The 14,200-nt window shown below is 39.2% G+C and overlaps 1 protein-coding gene across 5 annotated transcripts in view; it reads right to left on the bottom strand.

Annotated features, from left to right (window-relative positions):
- Window positions 1-404: 404 nt before the first annotated feature.
- The window catches only part of Pdp1 (PAR-domain protein 1), a 38,221-nt gene continuing 24,425 nt past the window's right edge, over window positions 405-14,200 (bottom strand). For 2 of the 5 annotated variants that reach the window (XM_066292399.1, XM_066292394.1), the window contains 4 exons: window positions 4,684-4,859; window positions 4,447-4,624; window positions 3,782-4,035; window positions 405-3,013 (listed from right to left, as the gene is read on the bottom strand). In XM_066292399.1, the coding sequence (XP_066148496.1) occupies window positions 2,927-3,013; window positions 3,782-4,035; window positions 4,447-4,624; window positions 4,684-4,859 (695 nt within the window). In that variant the 3' untranslated portion in view covers window positions 405-2,926. Of the gene's footprint in view, window positions 3,014-3,781; window positions 4,036-4,446; window positions 4,625-4,683; window positions 4,860-4,929; window positions 5,215-14,200 lie in introns of those variants that run through there. The other 3 variants (XM_066292397.1, XM_066292395.1, XM_066292396.1) reach the window with 3 other exon arrangements.

The following is a 14,200-nucleotide window of genomic DNA, read 5'->3' on the forward strand; positions in this document are numbered from 1 at the left end:
CTAAAAGATCATTAAAATATCCATACTCCAGGTAAAAATTACCCCCATTACAAAGACCAAGACGGAAGAAACCTTTTAAAAACTTTCTTGAGAATTAAGAGGTCAAGATTTCATGGTCATCCTAGAATCTGTATATATAATATGAAGAGTACGGATTTTAGATTATATTTTAATGTTTTCATCTTGTATACTGTTTTTTTTGTTTCTTTGACTCAGTGTCATTATGTAATTATGCCAATTGTTCCTATATAGACAAGCTATCTGCCATTCGCCCAGGTCTTAAAACACTTCGAATTACTTCCCTTTAACTCCCTCCAATTTTCCAAGAAACTCACCTCAAATTTTATTACAGTAATGGCCCTAACTAGAAGTAAAACCGGGGAACAAGCAAAAAACTCAAAGTATTAATTTTTCCGTCATTTAATGCTCACAGTAGCAGTTATTACAGGTTTAATGATCATTTCATTTTTTAATCTACTACAAAATATCATCTACAACAGCATCATATAGCTTATTCTTGTTCAAATTTGTTTCGCCATATAAAAGCTTTATTTCGTGGAAATCACCAGTTACTTCATCAGTGTGTTTGCACCTAAAGCTCTAAGTTTATTTGAGAAGCAAGCTCACACCCGTGAGGTTTACAAGGCGAATTGGCTTCTCAAATAACAATACATCAGGTAATAATATTAGATACCTAACTCTTAACTTCACCTCTGTTAATCAAAAATAAAATTTACCCACTTCTGCTTTGTTTTGTCGTTATACAATAATAAAATGTTTTACTCTCAACATCTCAACAATGCAATATTATATTATACTGGGAACTTTGACAGAGTTTTATTTAGAAAAAACTTATGCCTAATTTCATTCGAATAATAATTAACTGAACAAAAACGAAAAATTCGGTATAAGAACGTTTTTCACCCAAAGAAGAAAAATTATCAAAAATTCACAATTTTAGGGCCCCTAATTTTAGAGCGAACATTTACCGCGATAAAAATGTTTGAATTGTCAGCAATCAAAGCTCCTAGATCCGACAGACATTTTTTCGAAAAAAGGGTCAAAAAGGTAAATTTTATTAAGGCCAGCCCATTAAGGCGATTGTATAAAACATGTTCATATAATATAGAATATTATTATAAGATATATCTCTGCACATGTAAACCTTAAACGTAGGTATTTATAACGGTAACGTTGAGTTCTAATAGTTTATCACTTTGCGAAAGTCCTGCAAAAAGGTTTGAGAGACAATCCTTTGGAATATGTAACAATGTTCCTCTCGGACCACTATAACGAAGGTACAATGAATAACTTATCTTAGTTTAGTTATGGGTAATTCTTGTTCGTCTGAGTGAAACAATCAGCTGCATGGCCGAGTTAAACGGTCGAAGCTCAACATCAACAATTTGGAGTCCGTAATACGGTAAAATCTTGGCAGTGTGGCATGTAAATGCCATTTTTAAAAAGTGCCATGTTAGAATAGTCTTTTTCACTAGGTAGTACTAGGTATAAGTACTCATGTATGCAACAAGAAATATAGTACTTTCTCAACTGCCAGTATCGAACTGGCACTAACAACGTGTGTCAGAAAATGTGAGTTTCTGCTGATGAAACGATAATTGACCAAAGAGTTTTCAGACAAAAAATTAATTAACCTGTTGTCTTTTTCTTGATTATTATTTTTAATTTACAATAATTTATTAACCACTAATGCAACAACCTACAAACTATAAATTTCATAGCGATAACGTTTTAGTGCCGTTTCCTCATCTCCTAAATTATTCTGTAAAACTTTTGTGAGCATTGTACTACTACAGAAATTACTACGCGATAGGCGGCTATTGTGCGACGCCCACCCGGTAACGTTAACGTTTTAAAGAACATTGGCGCCCGCACACTACCGTCCTTATGAGTAATTCTAACTTAACTCCAACCGAAAAAAATAAACTATATATAAACATAAAAACAAATAACAATTAATCTACAATATAACAGCTGCTCAAACGACGAGACGAAGCGCGCTGCGGAAAATGCTTGGGGGGCTCGGCAGAGGGGATGATTCAATGCAATATATCATTATATTAATCATATAACGGCCAATTCTAATATAGAACGTATAGGACCGCCTTCAAATGCAGGTGATAGGCTATATCGAGGGTGGTGCGAATTCGGCATTAATTGATTTATTTAAAAGAAAAACACTCAAATTGAACAAAAAAACCATTCATACAAGCTTTAAGAGTTTTATGGGGGTAAAGCCTCTTTAGCCACGGGTCCACCCCGCAGTGCGCTAAACGCTAAATGCTCGCATTTTGGTGGACACGCCGCTGCAACAACTTCAGGGCAGATCACCCAAACATTTTCCGCTAAAGTTGATTTTAAACAAAATCTCTTGTAATCCTACACTACTATGGTGACTACTACATAATGTGTATGTTTATTTACAAATGTTTGGTAGCAAATTTAATAATGTTAGTTTCAAGGAACACTGACTTCATCAACTAGTCTATGGCGCTTTACAGCATCGCTCCAACGGTTACTTAAAGCATCGATTTTGACTGGTTCATTTTGGTCATCCTTGGCAAATACCCCTTAAGAAATCACCCCGTTTTTAGCTTATCGGTCCCGAATTTAGGCGCCATATTCCTTCTCAAAAGGCTCGGCCTACGAGAGGCAGCTGAAAGCCTTTCAAAGGCTCCGCTGGGTCAAACAAATGAATGAAACAACATTGGAAGGTGCTTAAAAATATTCTTAAAAAAAAAAAAACAGTATTCTGCCAAAATGTGAACATTTTTGAGCACCTTTTGAAGCATGATGAACTTAACGTAAAAGTGTCAAATCAAGAAATCAAAATTAATTTTCTATATCGGACGATTCCGCTGCTAGAGAATAAGGATGTCACGGTATCCTTCAGACTTGAGAATTTTTAAACGTCCTCGTATTTCGCCAATTTGTTCTGCAGCACGAGGTTTTCTTTCTTCAGTCGTTCTAGCTCTTGGCGAAGTCCAATATTCTGCAATCGAGGATAAAACAACGTATTAATAGCATGAAAAACTGGTATAGAATGCACGCTATTGGATTAAGCAAAACCGATTTCCGGGGGCCCCGGAATATGTGGCAATTCCCCAGCAGTATCGGCCTCGTGGGGGCGGGGGCGAGCAGTTTTCGGCTCCATAAAAATTTTGCCCAGACCGGCCCTGTCCGCTGGATTCATATAATTCATGAGAGATTGTTGCTATAAGTTTTCTAAGCGTAATAAAAAGCAATGTTGCCAGATTGCAGGTAAATCGGCGAATATTCCGACAACCTGGCAACCATGTTTGCAAAAAAGAGCAATCCGTTATCTACACCCTGTAGAATCTAATATATTTTCGAGTTAGAGCACCTAGTTTAACGATATTATTTTTTTAATTAATATATTTTTCCTAGCAAACCTCCGCGCGTTTAAACTTTGCAACCATTTCTCCAACATCTGCGCCACTGTGTACCTATATAGACCAATAGCTCCATAGCATCGTGATATATTCACGAATAAAAATTGGAAAATGTCAAGGTTGGTGGATTTCCTCCACAACAAATTTCAAGCCACGATAAACTGGCTGATTCGGGTATAATGTCGACTCTTGATATTTGCCACATAAGTAAACTGAACGATTTCGGGACGCCCTGTATAATCGAGTATATTTACCGGTAAGGGCACTCAATTTAACGAATTAATTTTTTTAAATCATATAATTTCTCGTCCGAGTTTTCTAGTGATTCGATCCGACGGGTTCCTCACCTCTTTTTCCAGGTAACCAGCTCGAAGGGCGATCTGGTTCTCCTTCATCCTTCGAGCGTCCCTCGACCGTTTGGCCGCCAGGTTGTTCTTTCTGCGCCGCGCCCAATATTTGTCATCTTTGAGATCATCAGGGACGAACTGTTTCCTGGACTTTTTGATGATGGGCGTGGGCTTGAGTTCCTCATCTGAAAACGCCCTTGTTCGTGGATCGAAGTCGCGACAGCTCGAACCCATCGAGAGCGCTTCAGAAAAAACTGCATTTTAGACGTTAATATTCTGAATTCGCCTTTCTTGACAATGTGGACTGAGTGGGCCTTACTAAGCTTCGCAGTGAGTCTTAAGTCGCTTACTGTTGGCAGTGTCGAGTACAATACATAAGGCCCTTTTGTGTCGAAAGTGTTGTTAAAATGCAATTTTTACTGTATGTTCTGAGAGCATGCGGTTTGGAGAAGTTTAGTAAGGCTTTCAATGTAAATTGAACTCCCAATTGGAGCAACCTAAAGCAGCAGGACTTGGAAGAAGAACTGACACGAACTCGCAACGAAAACAATTCTTAAGCTACGCGAGTTCAATTTACATTTCAATGGAAAACACTGATGATCTTGAGTCCCTCGATCTGTCTCAAGCCCTCCACCATTGAAAAAATAAATAACCACGATACTCACTCGAGTCGGCCGGCGAGGGGGGGTTGATGGTGTCCGGGCTCATGCAGTCGCTGGGACTGGGAGATCTCTCCCGCTTGGGCAAGGGGTGAGTGCCGGAGAGCGGGCCTAGGGCGCCGTGGGTACCCAGCCCGTCCATGGAGACGCCGTTTTCCGAGAGGAACTCATCCAAGTCCACGTACTAAATTGCGAAAAAGCGATAAGTCAAACGGCCAAAGGGCGAACCAAGGTCTGTCGAACCTTGAGGTCATTTTCATAAGATTTGTCCCATAGGTTGGGGCCTAGGAACGCAGTCTGGGCCTCCACAGTGTTCCAGAGCTCTCCATCGTCCTTTTTGTCGTCGCCCAAAATGGCGCCCGCCAGTTCTTTGATCGTCGAATGGCCATGTCCGTTGTGGTGTGAGGGTTTGCTGTTACCTGAAAAAATTCGGTCGGTTAGATTACGCACCCATGAGACACGCGTGTGGGGATATCGAGGAAATGGTACCTGCAATTGTTCCGGATGCCATTCGCTTGAATACCTCCATGTAGAAATTGTAATAATTTAAGTAATTCATGGGAAATGCCGGATTATAGGAACCACTGCCAGAGCTCTTGTATCCGAACATCGTTAAAATGTATTGAGTCAAAGCTTAAAACCGCACTGCTCTGCAGACGGTAAGATCGGGGAACTAAATTATCTAGGTTCCTTATATTCGTAGTAACATGAAGATAAGAGCGAATAAAGGTAAAAAAACGTAGCAAAAAATATATTATTGGTGTTGGGGGCCTGTTGGCACGCAACGCGAGTACATTCCTGCTTAGGCCGGACCTCAAAAATAAAATAAAAATAAATAACTTAAAAATAAAATCACGTCTTTGGTTAAAGCAGCAACTTTTGCTGGCAAGCGTGGCCCGTACATGGAACCATTATTATTGTAAAATCGCACTAATCCGCTTGAATATTCATACTTTTCGCACGTATGAAAGTTCACTTATTCCGTCTAGCATAATTAAGTGTAACAATCGATTGTTAGATAAATCGCCACTAATTTATGCCTGTATCAAATTGCTGAAATACGAACCAGAAAAAGTGTCATTGAGCGCTAGATACACGTTTTCTTAGAGACAGGTTCTTGCTTATAATGGCTAGGTGACAATGTATAATAAGGTAATAATGCAAAGAAAGAGCCAATTAATATAACGCGGTTTCAATGCAGGCAGTTTCTTATGATCGCATGAAGAAAATCGCGATTGGGACTCGCTTTCAAGCGATGGATTGATGCGGGCCTCACGTCGGCCCCGCGCTCCCAAGACGAGGGCTGGGTTCAGCCCTCGTCGGAGGCGATTTAAATCTTGCGAAAATAGTGGAAACTAGTTTTACTGAAGTGGTCCATAAGTTTTCTAAACGTTAACGGTGCCACTTGAAAAATTGCCAAAGAGCTGCATGAAATATTAATTTTCCGAGACTTTTTGCTCATCGCATTCAACGCCTCGTTTATATGCATTTGGATGTCGTAACGCGGGTTTAATACAGCTTTTATTTATTTGCGTGCCGTGTCAAAATGTAGCTCAAAACAAAGCTGCCGTTGCTCTATTGGACTTATAATTAAATTAAAAAAAAAAACAATAAAAATAATTAAAAAAAAAATTATTGAAGAAACTCCTTTTATCACGGTGATAATGGAAAAGCGAAAAATGTTAAGAGATGAGGTGCTATGAGGTGCTCATTGTCGAGATTTGCTAAAAAGACCATGACGCACGCAGAGTGTTACAAAACTCCGAGAATCAAAGAAGTGGTTCGATTTTTATTTCGTGCGTTCCTGAAGCTCCTGTAGCGCCTCGAATAAGAGCCCCCGTAGCGTAATCTTTGCCAGAATGTAAACTCCTTCGATAATTTAAAAGTCGAAGTTCTCAAGCGACACACTATATATTTTCACAAAATTTCAACCGCGCAGGTCGTCGTTTAGTAACACCCTTAATGTTTCGTCTCTTTTCGAAGCCATAAGGCGTCAAATGCGGGGCCTCTAGTAGAAGCGGGAACTCCGGTAAAAAATTTTCGGGCATCCATGGAACTGAAAGTTGCACGTTTCGATCCAAAATTCGATTTTTCCAGATGAAACATCTTTGTGTGTTTTTACTCATTTTTAATCTGCGCATCGGAAAGTGACTTTCGCCATCTAACTTTTACGCCCTTACAGTCGTCTCTCCCCCTTATGAAGTGACATTATCTCCTAGTATTTCCTAATTCAACGTAAGATATTTCTCTTCATTTGATGCCATTTTTCTGTGAGCAGGGCCGGCCTCAGCCCTAAATTTTGAATCATCTCCCCCTATCCCCAAGAAAGGGTCGCTACGGCCGCTACTGTAGACGAGGTTGCGAAGGCCAATTAGGGAAAACGGGCCGTTTTCCTATGCTACATCCTCAAACAGCTGAAAAGCGGTTATAGATAGGGAAAATTCAAAATATAAAAAGGCGACTATTGGCCGACGAGTTAAATTTTCAATTTAAGCAATTCGAATAAAACTAATCGGCCAGTGGCGTCCTGCAGAACAGCTTGGGGTGGTACGGGGGGGATTGCCCTTCAAAACCGCCGCCCTGTGGTCATTCACCGCGGGTCGGGGAGCCTGCCGAAAAGGACAGTTATGGAAAATGGAGACCTCAAATTTGAGCTAAATATCTCAAAAACTGGATGGACGCCCTGGATACCTCCCGTATCTCCTGCGTTTTATTTCGATTAATATTTTCCTGGAAAGGCGTATTATTTCGCGATTTTCTCGCACCCTCTAAAGGGGCACGGAGCTTGGGCAGCGATAATGAAGCGAAGCTCAATCGCATTGAGAACGCTCGCATGTATCAATTTAAGCAAAATTCACCGCGTGCGGCGTGGAAATAATGAAATGACTATTAACTTCGCCAAGGTCAAGTTTAGATCGATTTGTGCAACAAAATGTGTTTATTCACAAGGTTACTATTTATTGCTGGTTACGATAATTTATTATAAAAGTACAATAAAATCAGGAAAAAAATCGCGGCCGTCCGAGGTGCACCTTCATTGAAGTATACACACTTTCAGTTTCCCTGCGGACTGTGAGGTTGATGCGGTTTTCAAAAAACAAGATTTTCAATTAAAGTTAGAAACCATTTGTTAGACGGTTTTAGCGGGAATTAGCTTGGCGCTCATAATTTGTAGATGCAACGGTGCTAAACATGACCATTAAAGCAATAAGGAAGTAAAAGTGTTGCTGGACATAAAAGCTCCTGCAGCCTACACGCCGTAAAAGGTCAAGAAGATTTGCAGGAGAGGCATCATTTCTTAATAAAGTTAGAAGAGAAATTTCTGCTTTTGGTCGGTAAACTGCGGCAGAAAAGCCCCGTGCAGACGCACGAAACAAAGCGCATAACTCCGTGTCACTAATTGGCCATAAACAATTGCACCCGAAGGAAAAATCGCTCGATATTATTTATGGCCGGTTAATAAATACCCACAGTAATTCATTTTAATTTAATAGCTCAAAATTGCATTATTAAACCAATATGGACATGCACGGAATTATTCTAATTCAAAAATCACGTTTCACACTCCTTCGTATCCCTGCTGGTAGACTTGCAGGAAAGTTATGACTGAAGCCGTCTTTGGCTGGAAAGGTTAACTGCTATTTTGCCGCAAAATACTTCATCTTTTATCGAGACAAGAGTAATTAATAATTTGCTGAATTCACTTAAGGTGTTTCTGGTTCTATCTAGCGAAATTGATGGCCGATTCTTGACAGATTGGCGAACGACAACGCGTTGGTACGGAAATTAACAATAAACAAACAAAAAAAACACTCACAGCGATCAGCAGCTGAATGATTAACCTCCATTCGTGGATCGAGGCAGTATTAAACGACCGTAGTTACAAACGCCCGGTTTTTTCGCTGTTACTCCAGCTGTGTTCAAATTTCAAGGACTCTTTGTAGACCCACAACTATAGACATATGGTTTTTGCTTCATCTGTCTTCAAGAAGCAGAAGAAGACGTGAAACGGCCGACGGAATAAACCGGAGTTACGGGCAGCTGTTGAATACAAATTAAGTCGGTTACGTAACGTTTGATGAAGAAAATGATAGATTTGGGTAGGGAATAGGTTCACGGGGCCTTGGAGAGCTCTGCCGTCGAAAAGCTGCTTTTGCCTACGTCTTCACCAGAGAAATTTGTTGTCCCCAAACTCGACCCGCGCACACATGGATTTTTCTGTTGCCCATAAAATCGTGAAAAAATCGCCTTATGGATAATGTCGATTCAGGTCTTGTCCGCCAGTGTACGTATAAGGTTATATAACTCACTCCTGCAAGACAAAATGTCAGCAATTTTAATGCTGACCACCGTTTCCTCTTTAAAAGTAATTACCTTCCACACTGACAAGGTGTTTTAAATTGGCCAAGTGCTCAATAACTCATTTGTCGATCCATATCTTGTATGAGTTCGCACTTCACATGATTTATTATTTTAATACGAATTCAATAAGATAATTGATTTTTTAAGCGGTTCTGAAGGGATGTTTATTTTGGGAGTTAATATTCAGAGTAAATCATTCAGCTTTCGCAGTAAAATCAATGTTTAACAGTGAAATATGTACAGGGTGTCCTGATTAAGTTGCGCAGCGCGGCTGCCAGGCTGCGGACGGGTTGGCAAATCTGGAGAAAATGAAGACTGGTATTAGGGGCTGCAGACATGCGGAGCGTTTTTTCCCTTCGATTTGGATCGAATTCGCGACCTATTAAGAAGAACACCAAAGCGAATGTAACAATACACATGGGAATCGAAGAGCGAATCAATAAAATACCTAAAGCATCCAAAGATATTTAGCGGCCAATTCAGACGTCTTTGCGCTTCACCAGCGCCCATTTTATTTCTCGTTCCATTCATTTTTCGCTCTAATGTATTATGCATGAAATATGTCAGTTATATTAGATCAATACCCTGATACGGTGGTTCAAAGAAAAGAACCACAAACGAACAAGAACAATCCTCTTCATGCTCAAAATAATTAAGCAAAGTTACGTAATGCTGGTGCACCACATTAAAGCCGATTTGCATATAATGACCAGCTCCAATAAGGAAATGCGGAAAAGGAACTTTACCACGGTACTAAGTTAGTAGACCACTAGAGTAGAGCGGACCCGCATAGCTTCGAGGATGATGTAAGGTACTTCCTTGTGAAATCATCTTCGCAGAAAGGAACCGGCACCAAATTGGTAAAAACACCCTAGATACTGGAGTTTTAAGACACTTTTATCGATTTTTGATGAAATTCACTAATAACTTTCACTCGGTCAATATCATTATTATACCATTAACTTACGTAAAAGCTTGTCCATCTGCTTGCGGCTGTATTGCCCGATTCCATCGTTTTTTTTTTGGTAAATTAGCGAATAAGGATTAGCGCGTTTTTTCGGTAACCAGTTAATTACATGGTGTGATGAAAACTAATTAGGGTGTTGTGACGGTCTATCGTGATAATTGATTAAGAATTAATTTTTTTAAGATATAGAATAAAGGTATCAGTGTATGTTTTGGAGAGTGATGGTTCATGCAGTAAGAATTCAACAGTGGTCAAATTTCCATTAGACGCTCTAAACGACGATGGAAATCTTAAGAAAACTCATTATGAATATGTATCCCTTCACCATTTTGGCCATAAACCGCAAAATTTGAAGATTTCTTTATTACAAACAGGAAGAGTTTGAAGTCTTAAGAAAACGCATTAAATCGCTCCTTCCTTCACCATTTTGTCCATAAACTTTGAATTTTTAGTTTTTTTTCTTACAGGCACGACAGCTTTGAGACTTCAAGAAAACGCATTAGATGGAAAAAAGCTTTTTACTTTACGCCAAGTTTATCTACTTCTCATAAGTAACTATAGACCATTGCGCAATGCTTCATTACTACTTGGGTACTTTCTCATCAACCTCCGGGTTTTTGTGAAAAAAGGCACGTCACGAAGATGTCTTCTTGACGAGTCATCATTAAATAAACGATCTGCGTCCGACACGAAAGCGTATTATTTCATCACTCAAAGATTGGTACCAGCCGGGTACGCCACGATCCAAAACAAATAAAAGCGAATTTCATGAAAGTAGGAGAGTCGGCCTCGCCAGTAGGTCAACTGGTTTTACTGCCGAAGAAAGTGAAATTTCGTAATTTCCTCGAGATTGTTTTGGGTTTTGCAACATCCCATCGGCGTTTTTTCCCTTAAGTTTCAATCAGTCGACTGCGCGTTCCGAACAAAGGCCTCAGTGTCCTACGCGGGGCGAGGTCGCCAATATATCTTAAACCTGACCACTTCCCTGACGTGTGTTTTAAGCATTTTTAAACAAAATTACAAAAATTTCTTGCTTGTTGCCTATTAGCGATTCAAAGCAAATGCAAAGCGTATGCAAACTTTAGAACACGGTGGATTTTTCGATTAGAGTGTGACAACCAAGGCCATGGGTTAGTTGTGGAAAATGCAACAACGCTTTTGTTTTAAGCTCAGTTGGGTTTTGAAAGGGAAAATGCGTCATTACTATTGTTTAAATGAAGATAGCTCATTCATAGTTGTTGCTGCTATTGCTGAAAGGAGGGAGCGTATTCCTGATGTTCTTTCCAATATCGATCGATTAAATAAGTAATGCATCAGCATTCAACATGGAGTAGCACGTTTCATATCATGGCCATTTATTATTATTTATTATCGCCATTTATTAAGTTACGAGCTTGTCAGCTTCACAAAGAGTACGTAGGATGATTTTCTAGGAAAAGTCCTTAACAATAGTTTCAAAGATAATTTTTGTGCTTCTTATTCAATTCGTTCGAAGCTATGTTCAGCCTCTACTACTAGTTGGTTATCAATTAGCACTAGCCATTATAGCTCCACCTGCGAGCTATAATAGACAAATGGATAATCGCGGAGCCCAATTATTAACTAGCCATATCCTATCGCCAAATCAGCCACTTAATTAATCAACTATAGACTTCCTTTTTCGTTTGTCAATCAATTAAAGCACACTTTAGAATGAGTTATTACTCAATTAGCTTTCTTTAGTTGGGCTCGTCACACTAGGCTTCTATTTTCAGCGTCATCGTCACATATATTTCCCTGGTTTGCGTATCAAATGCACAAGGTACGATTCAATGCAAAATATTGCAAAACGCGACCAAGTTTTCCGGAGCACATGTCAGGACATGTGACCTATTCTCCTGCACAAACGTACGTGGCGATGAAAGCTTACATTAAGGTCGAAATATTGCTAAATCTAAAGGTTAGGCAGAAGGAATTTCTTCTATTTACGGACTCGGAGGGGTTTGGTTTAATAGACCACAATGGAGGAACCGCTTTTAGCTTCTCCGCTCAGGGATGGAAGCTATGGGACTTTTCTGGACAGAATGGCGAATACAAGTTTTTAATGCAGCGAATCGAGCTATAGCGAAACCTTATTATAGTTCATTAAAGTAAGTGTAGGTAAAACTGATGCGAGCACTGCTTGGGACAAGACGTCAATGGGATTGAATCAATAAAGGGCGTTTCAAAAGGGTGAAATCAAAACCAAAGAGTACCCACACCTTGAAAAATTGTGTCACCCTATCACTACTAAAAGTGCTGAAATAGGTTTGAAAGTAGCACAGTTTTTCGGAGCGGAAAGAAAAGAATCCCAACCACGTTTAGGTATACCGGGTGACAACAGAAAGTGAGGATGCCGTGTAGTTTCTTTGTTATTTTATAGAAAATTTTGAAATTTGGACCCCTTATTTTTTGAAGATAGATAGTTTTGAATATTTGGTTACTTCGGGTTTGACCGGAAGTTTCAATTTTCGAATGCGATGCCTTAAATTTGTCGATTAAATTGCTGACTTTAAGTTAAAGTAAAATGAACAAAAAAATTAATTCATTAAATATTTTTTTTTTACTGAAGTAATACTAGTTTCTTAAAATCAAGGAAATGGCATAATCTCACGTTATCTTTGACTACAGTGGCCCAAAAGGTTCGTTAAAAAAAAACCAAGTTGCTTTTTTGATGAAAACCTTTACCTATGTAATTTTAAACGAAATTGCTCTTTTTCGCAATAAACTGAACTTTTTAGCTTATAATCCAGTTTAAATTTGATTGCACATGTGAGTTTGCTGTTTTCGAATTAATTACTTGTTTTCTACTTACAATGCATTTGAAACAACCATGGGTTCGACAAAAGTCGGCACAGTGTATTTGAAACTTACCTGAAACAAGAAAATAAAATGTAGCCAAAAAACACATAAGTAAAAATTCGTATAGCAATAACTACCTATTATATTTCCCTAACTGAAAGTAATGAGGAGAGATTACTAACATAAGTCACATACTTGTCTAAGTAAGTACTGTTTTGAAGCAGGAAAGTCCACTTTGGTGGTTGCACCAGACTTTTTCTCCGTCTAGTTTAACCTAATAACGCAATTTAAACATGTTTAGTAAGTTTTTGGCCTTCAAACCGTCTATTTAATTTAGCCCGATTTCGTTGACAAAGCCGGAGGTGTGTTGTTTAAACAACATGCCATTACTTAGCAAAAAAAAAATTGCCGGACGATCTACCCAAATAACAGACCCAAATTTCGCATTGTCTTCCCGACTACTAGACAAACATTAGCCCAGGCAAATATGTTTTTTGACCGATGCACAAGTCCAATAGTTGAAATTACACTGCGAGTCAAATTGGTAATTGGATAAAAAACCCCCCCCTCATAGATCGGAGATAATGTAATTAACATCGGACAAGCATAGTGAACACGAACCAGGAAGGGAACACACCAGGAAAAGACAAGAAGACTTTCGTTTTCACCGCAAAACCAGACTGGTTCAGTAGGCCAGAGAGTGCATGCGAACTACATGCGTCGCGGGTTCTCCGGTTCTTGCATTCCGAAGAGAAATGCAGGTATTGCAGCACTGAATACCTGTGCATGGCTATTTGCAATGGAAATTATACCACACGTTACATTCTCAGGTCTTCTTCCTTTTGGAGCTCTTATATAAGATACGTGAACGGGTTCCTTTTGATCGCAATGGCGGGGTCACATTTTATTCTTTGCCGAGTTCAAGGATGCGATTAAGGATTTCTCGGATTCCAAATCTTGAACCAATTAAATTAATAGTAAAAAAAAAAATGAAAGTTTTCTTGACAAAATGGTGACCGAGAATTACACATGCATATCAAAAGCTGCGTCACGGGAACGTGGAAAAACTGACGTACTATATCACTGTGTGGGACCACAAAAGCTTATAATTTGTAACAATTAAATGAAAAACTGCGATAATTATCAATCATTAAGTTGTCACACATGCACGAATGTGCAAGGCACCATAACATTTTATTCAGGTATTCAAATCGTACTTCAGATGATGTGAGAAACTATTTTGTATTTGCTACATGCGAAAAGTGCGTTCGATGAATACCAAGTCCGCGCATTTCAGAAGTCAATGTTGAGGCCAGGAGTGGCGATTTTTGGAATTTTCTCTTATTTTCAATTCAATCAATCAATAAAGAAATTCCCACATTTTAAGATATTATACCAACAAGTAACCACAAAGTCACCTATCATGTGGTATTTAATTGGCATTTGAAGCAGTCGCATCAATAGAGGGTAATCCCCAAGTACCGATCAAGTTTTCAATACTAAACATTGTGTCATCATAAGTGGGGTTGTTCCGTAGGTTACATAAACACTCCTAGGAGGTGAAGGAATATCTTCGGCGGTAATTGGGTAATGTTTGCTTTGGAACATGAG

The sequence above is a fragment of the Euwallacea fornicatus genome, chromosome 17 (genome assembly GCF_040115645.1).
Source record: "Euwallacea fornicatus isolate EFF26 chromosome 17, ASM4011564v1, whole genome shotgun sequence".
NCBI classification, from domain to species: domain Eukaryota; kingdom Metazoa; phylum Arthropoda; class Insecta; order Coleoptera; family Curculionidae; genus Euwallacea; species Euwallacea fornicatus.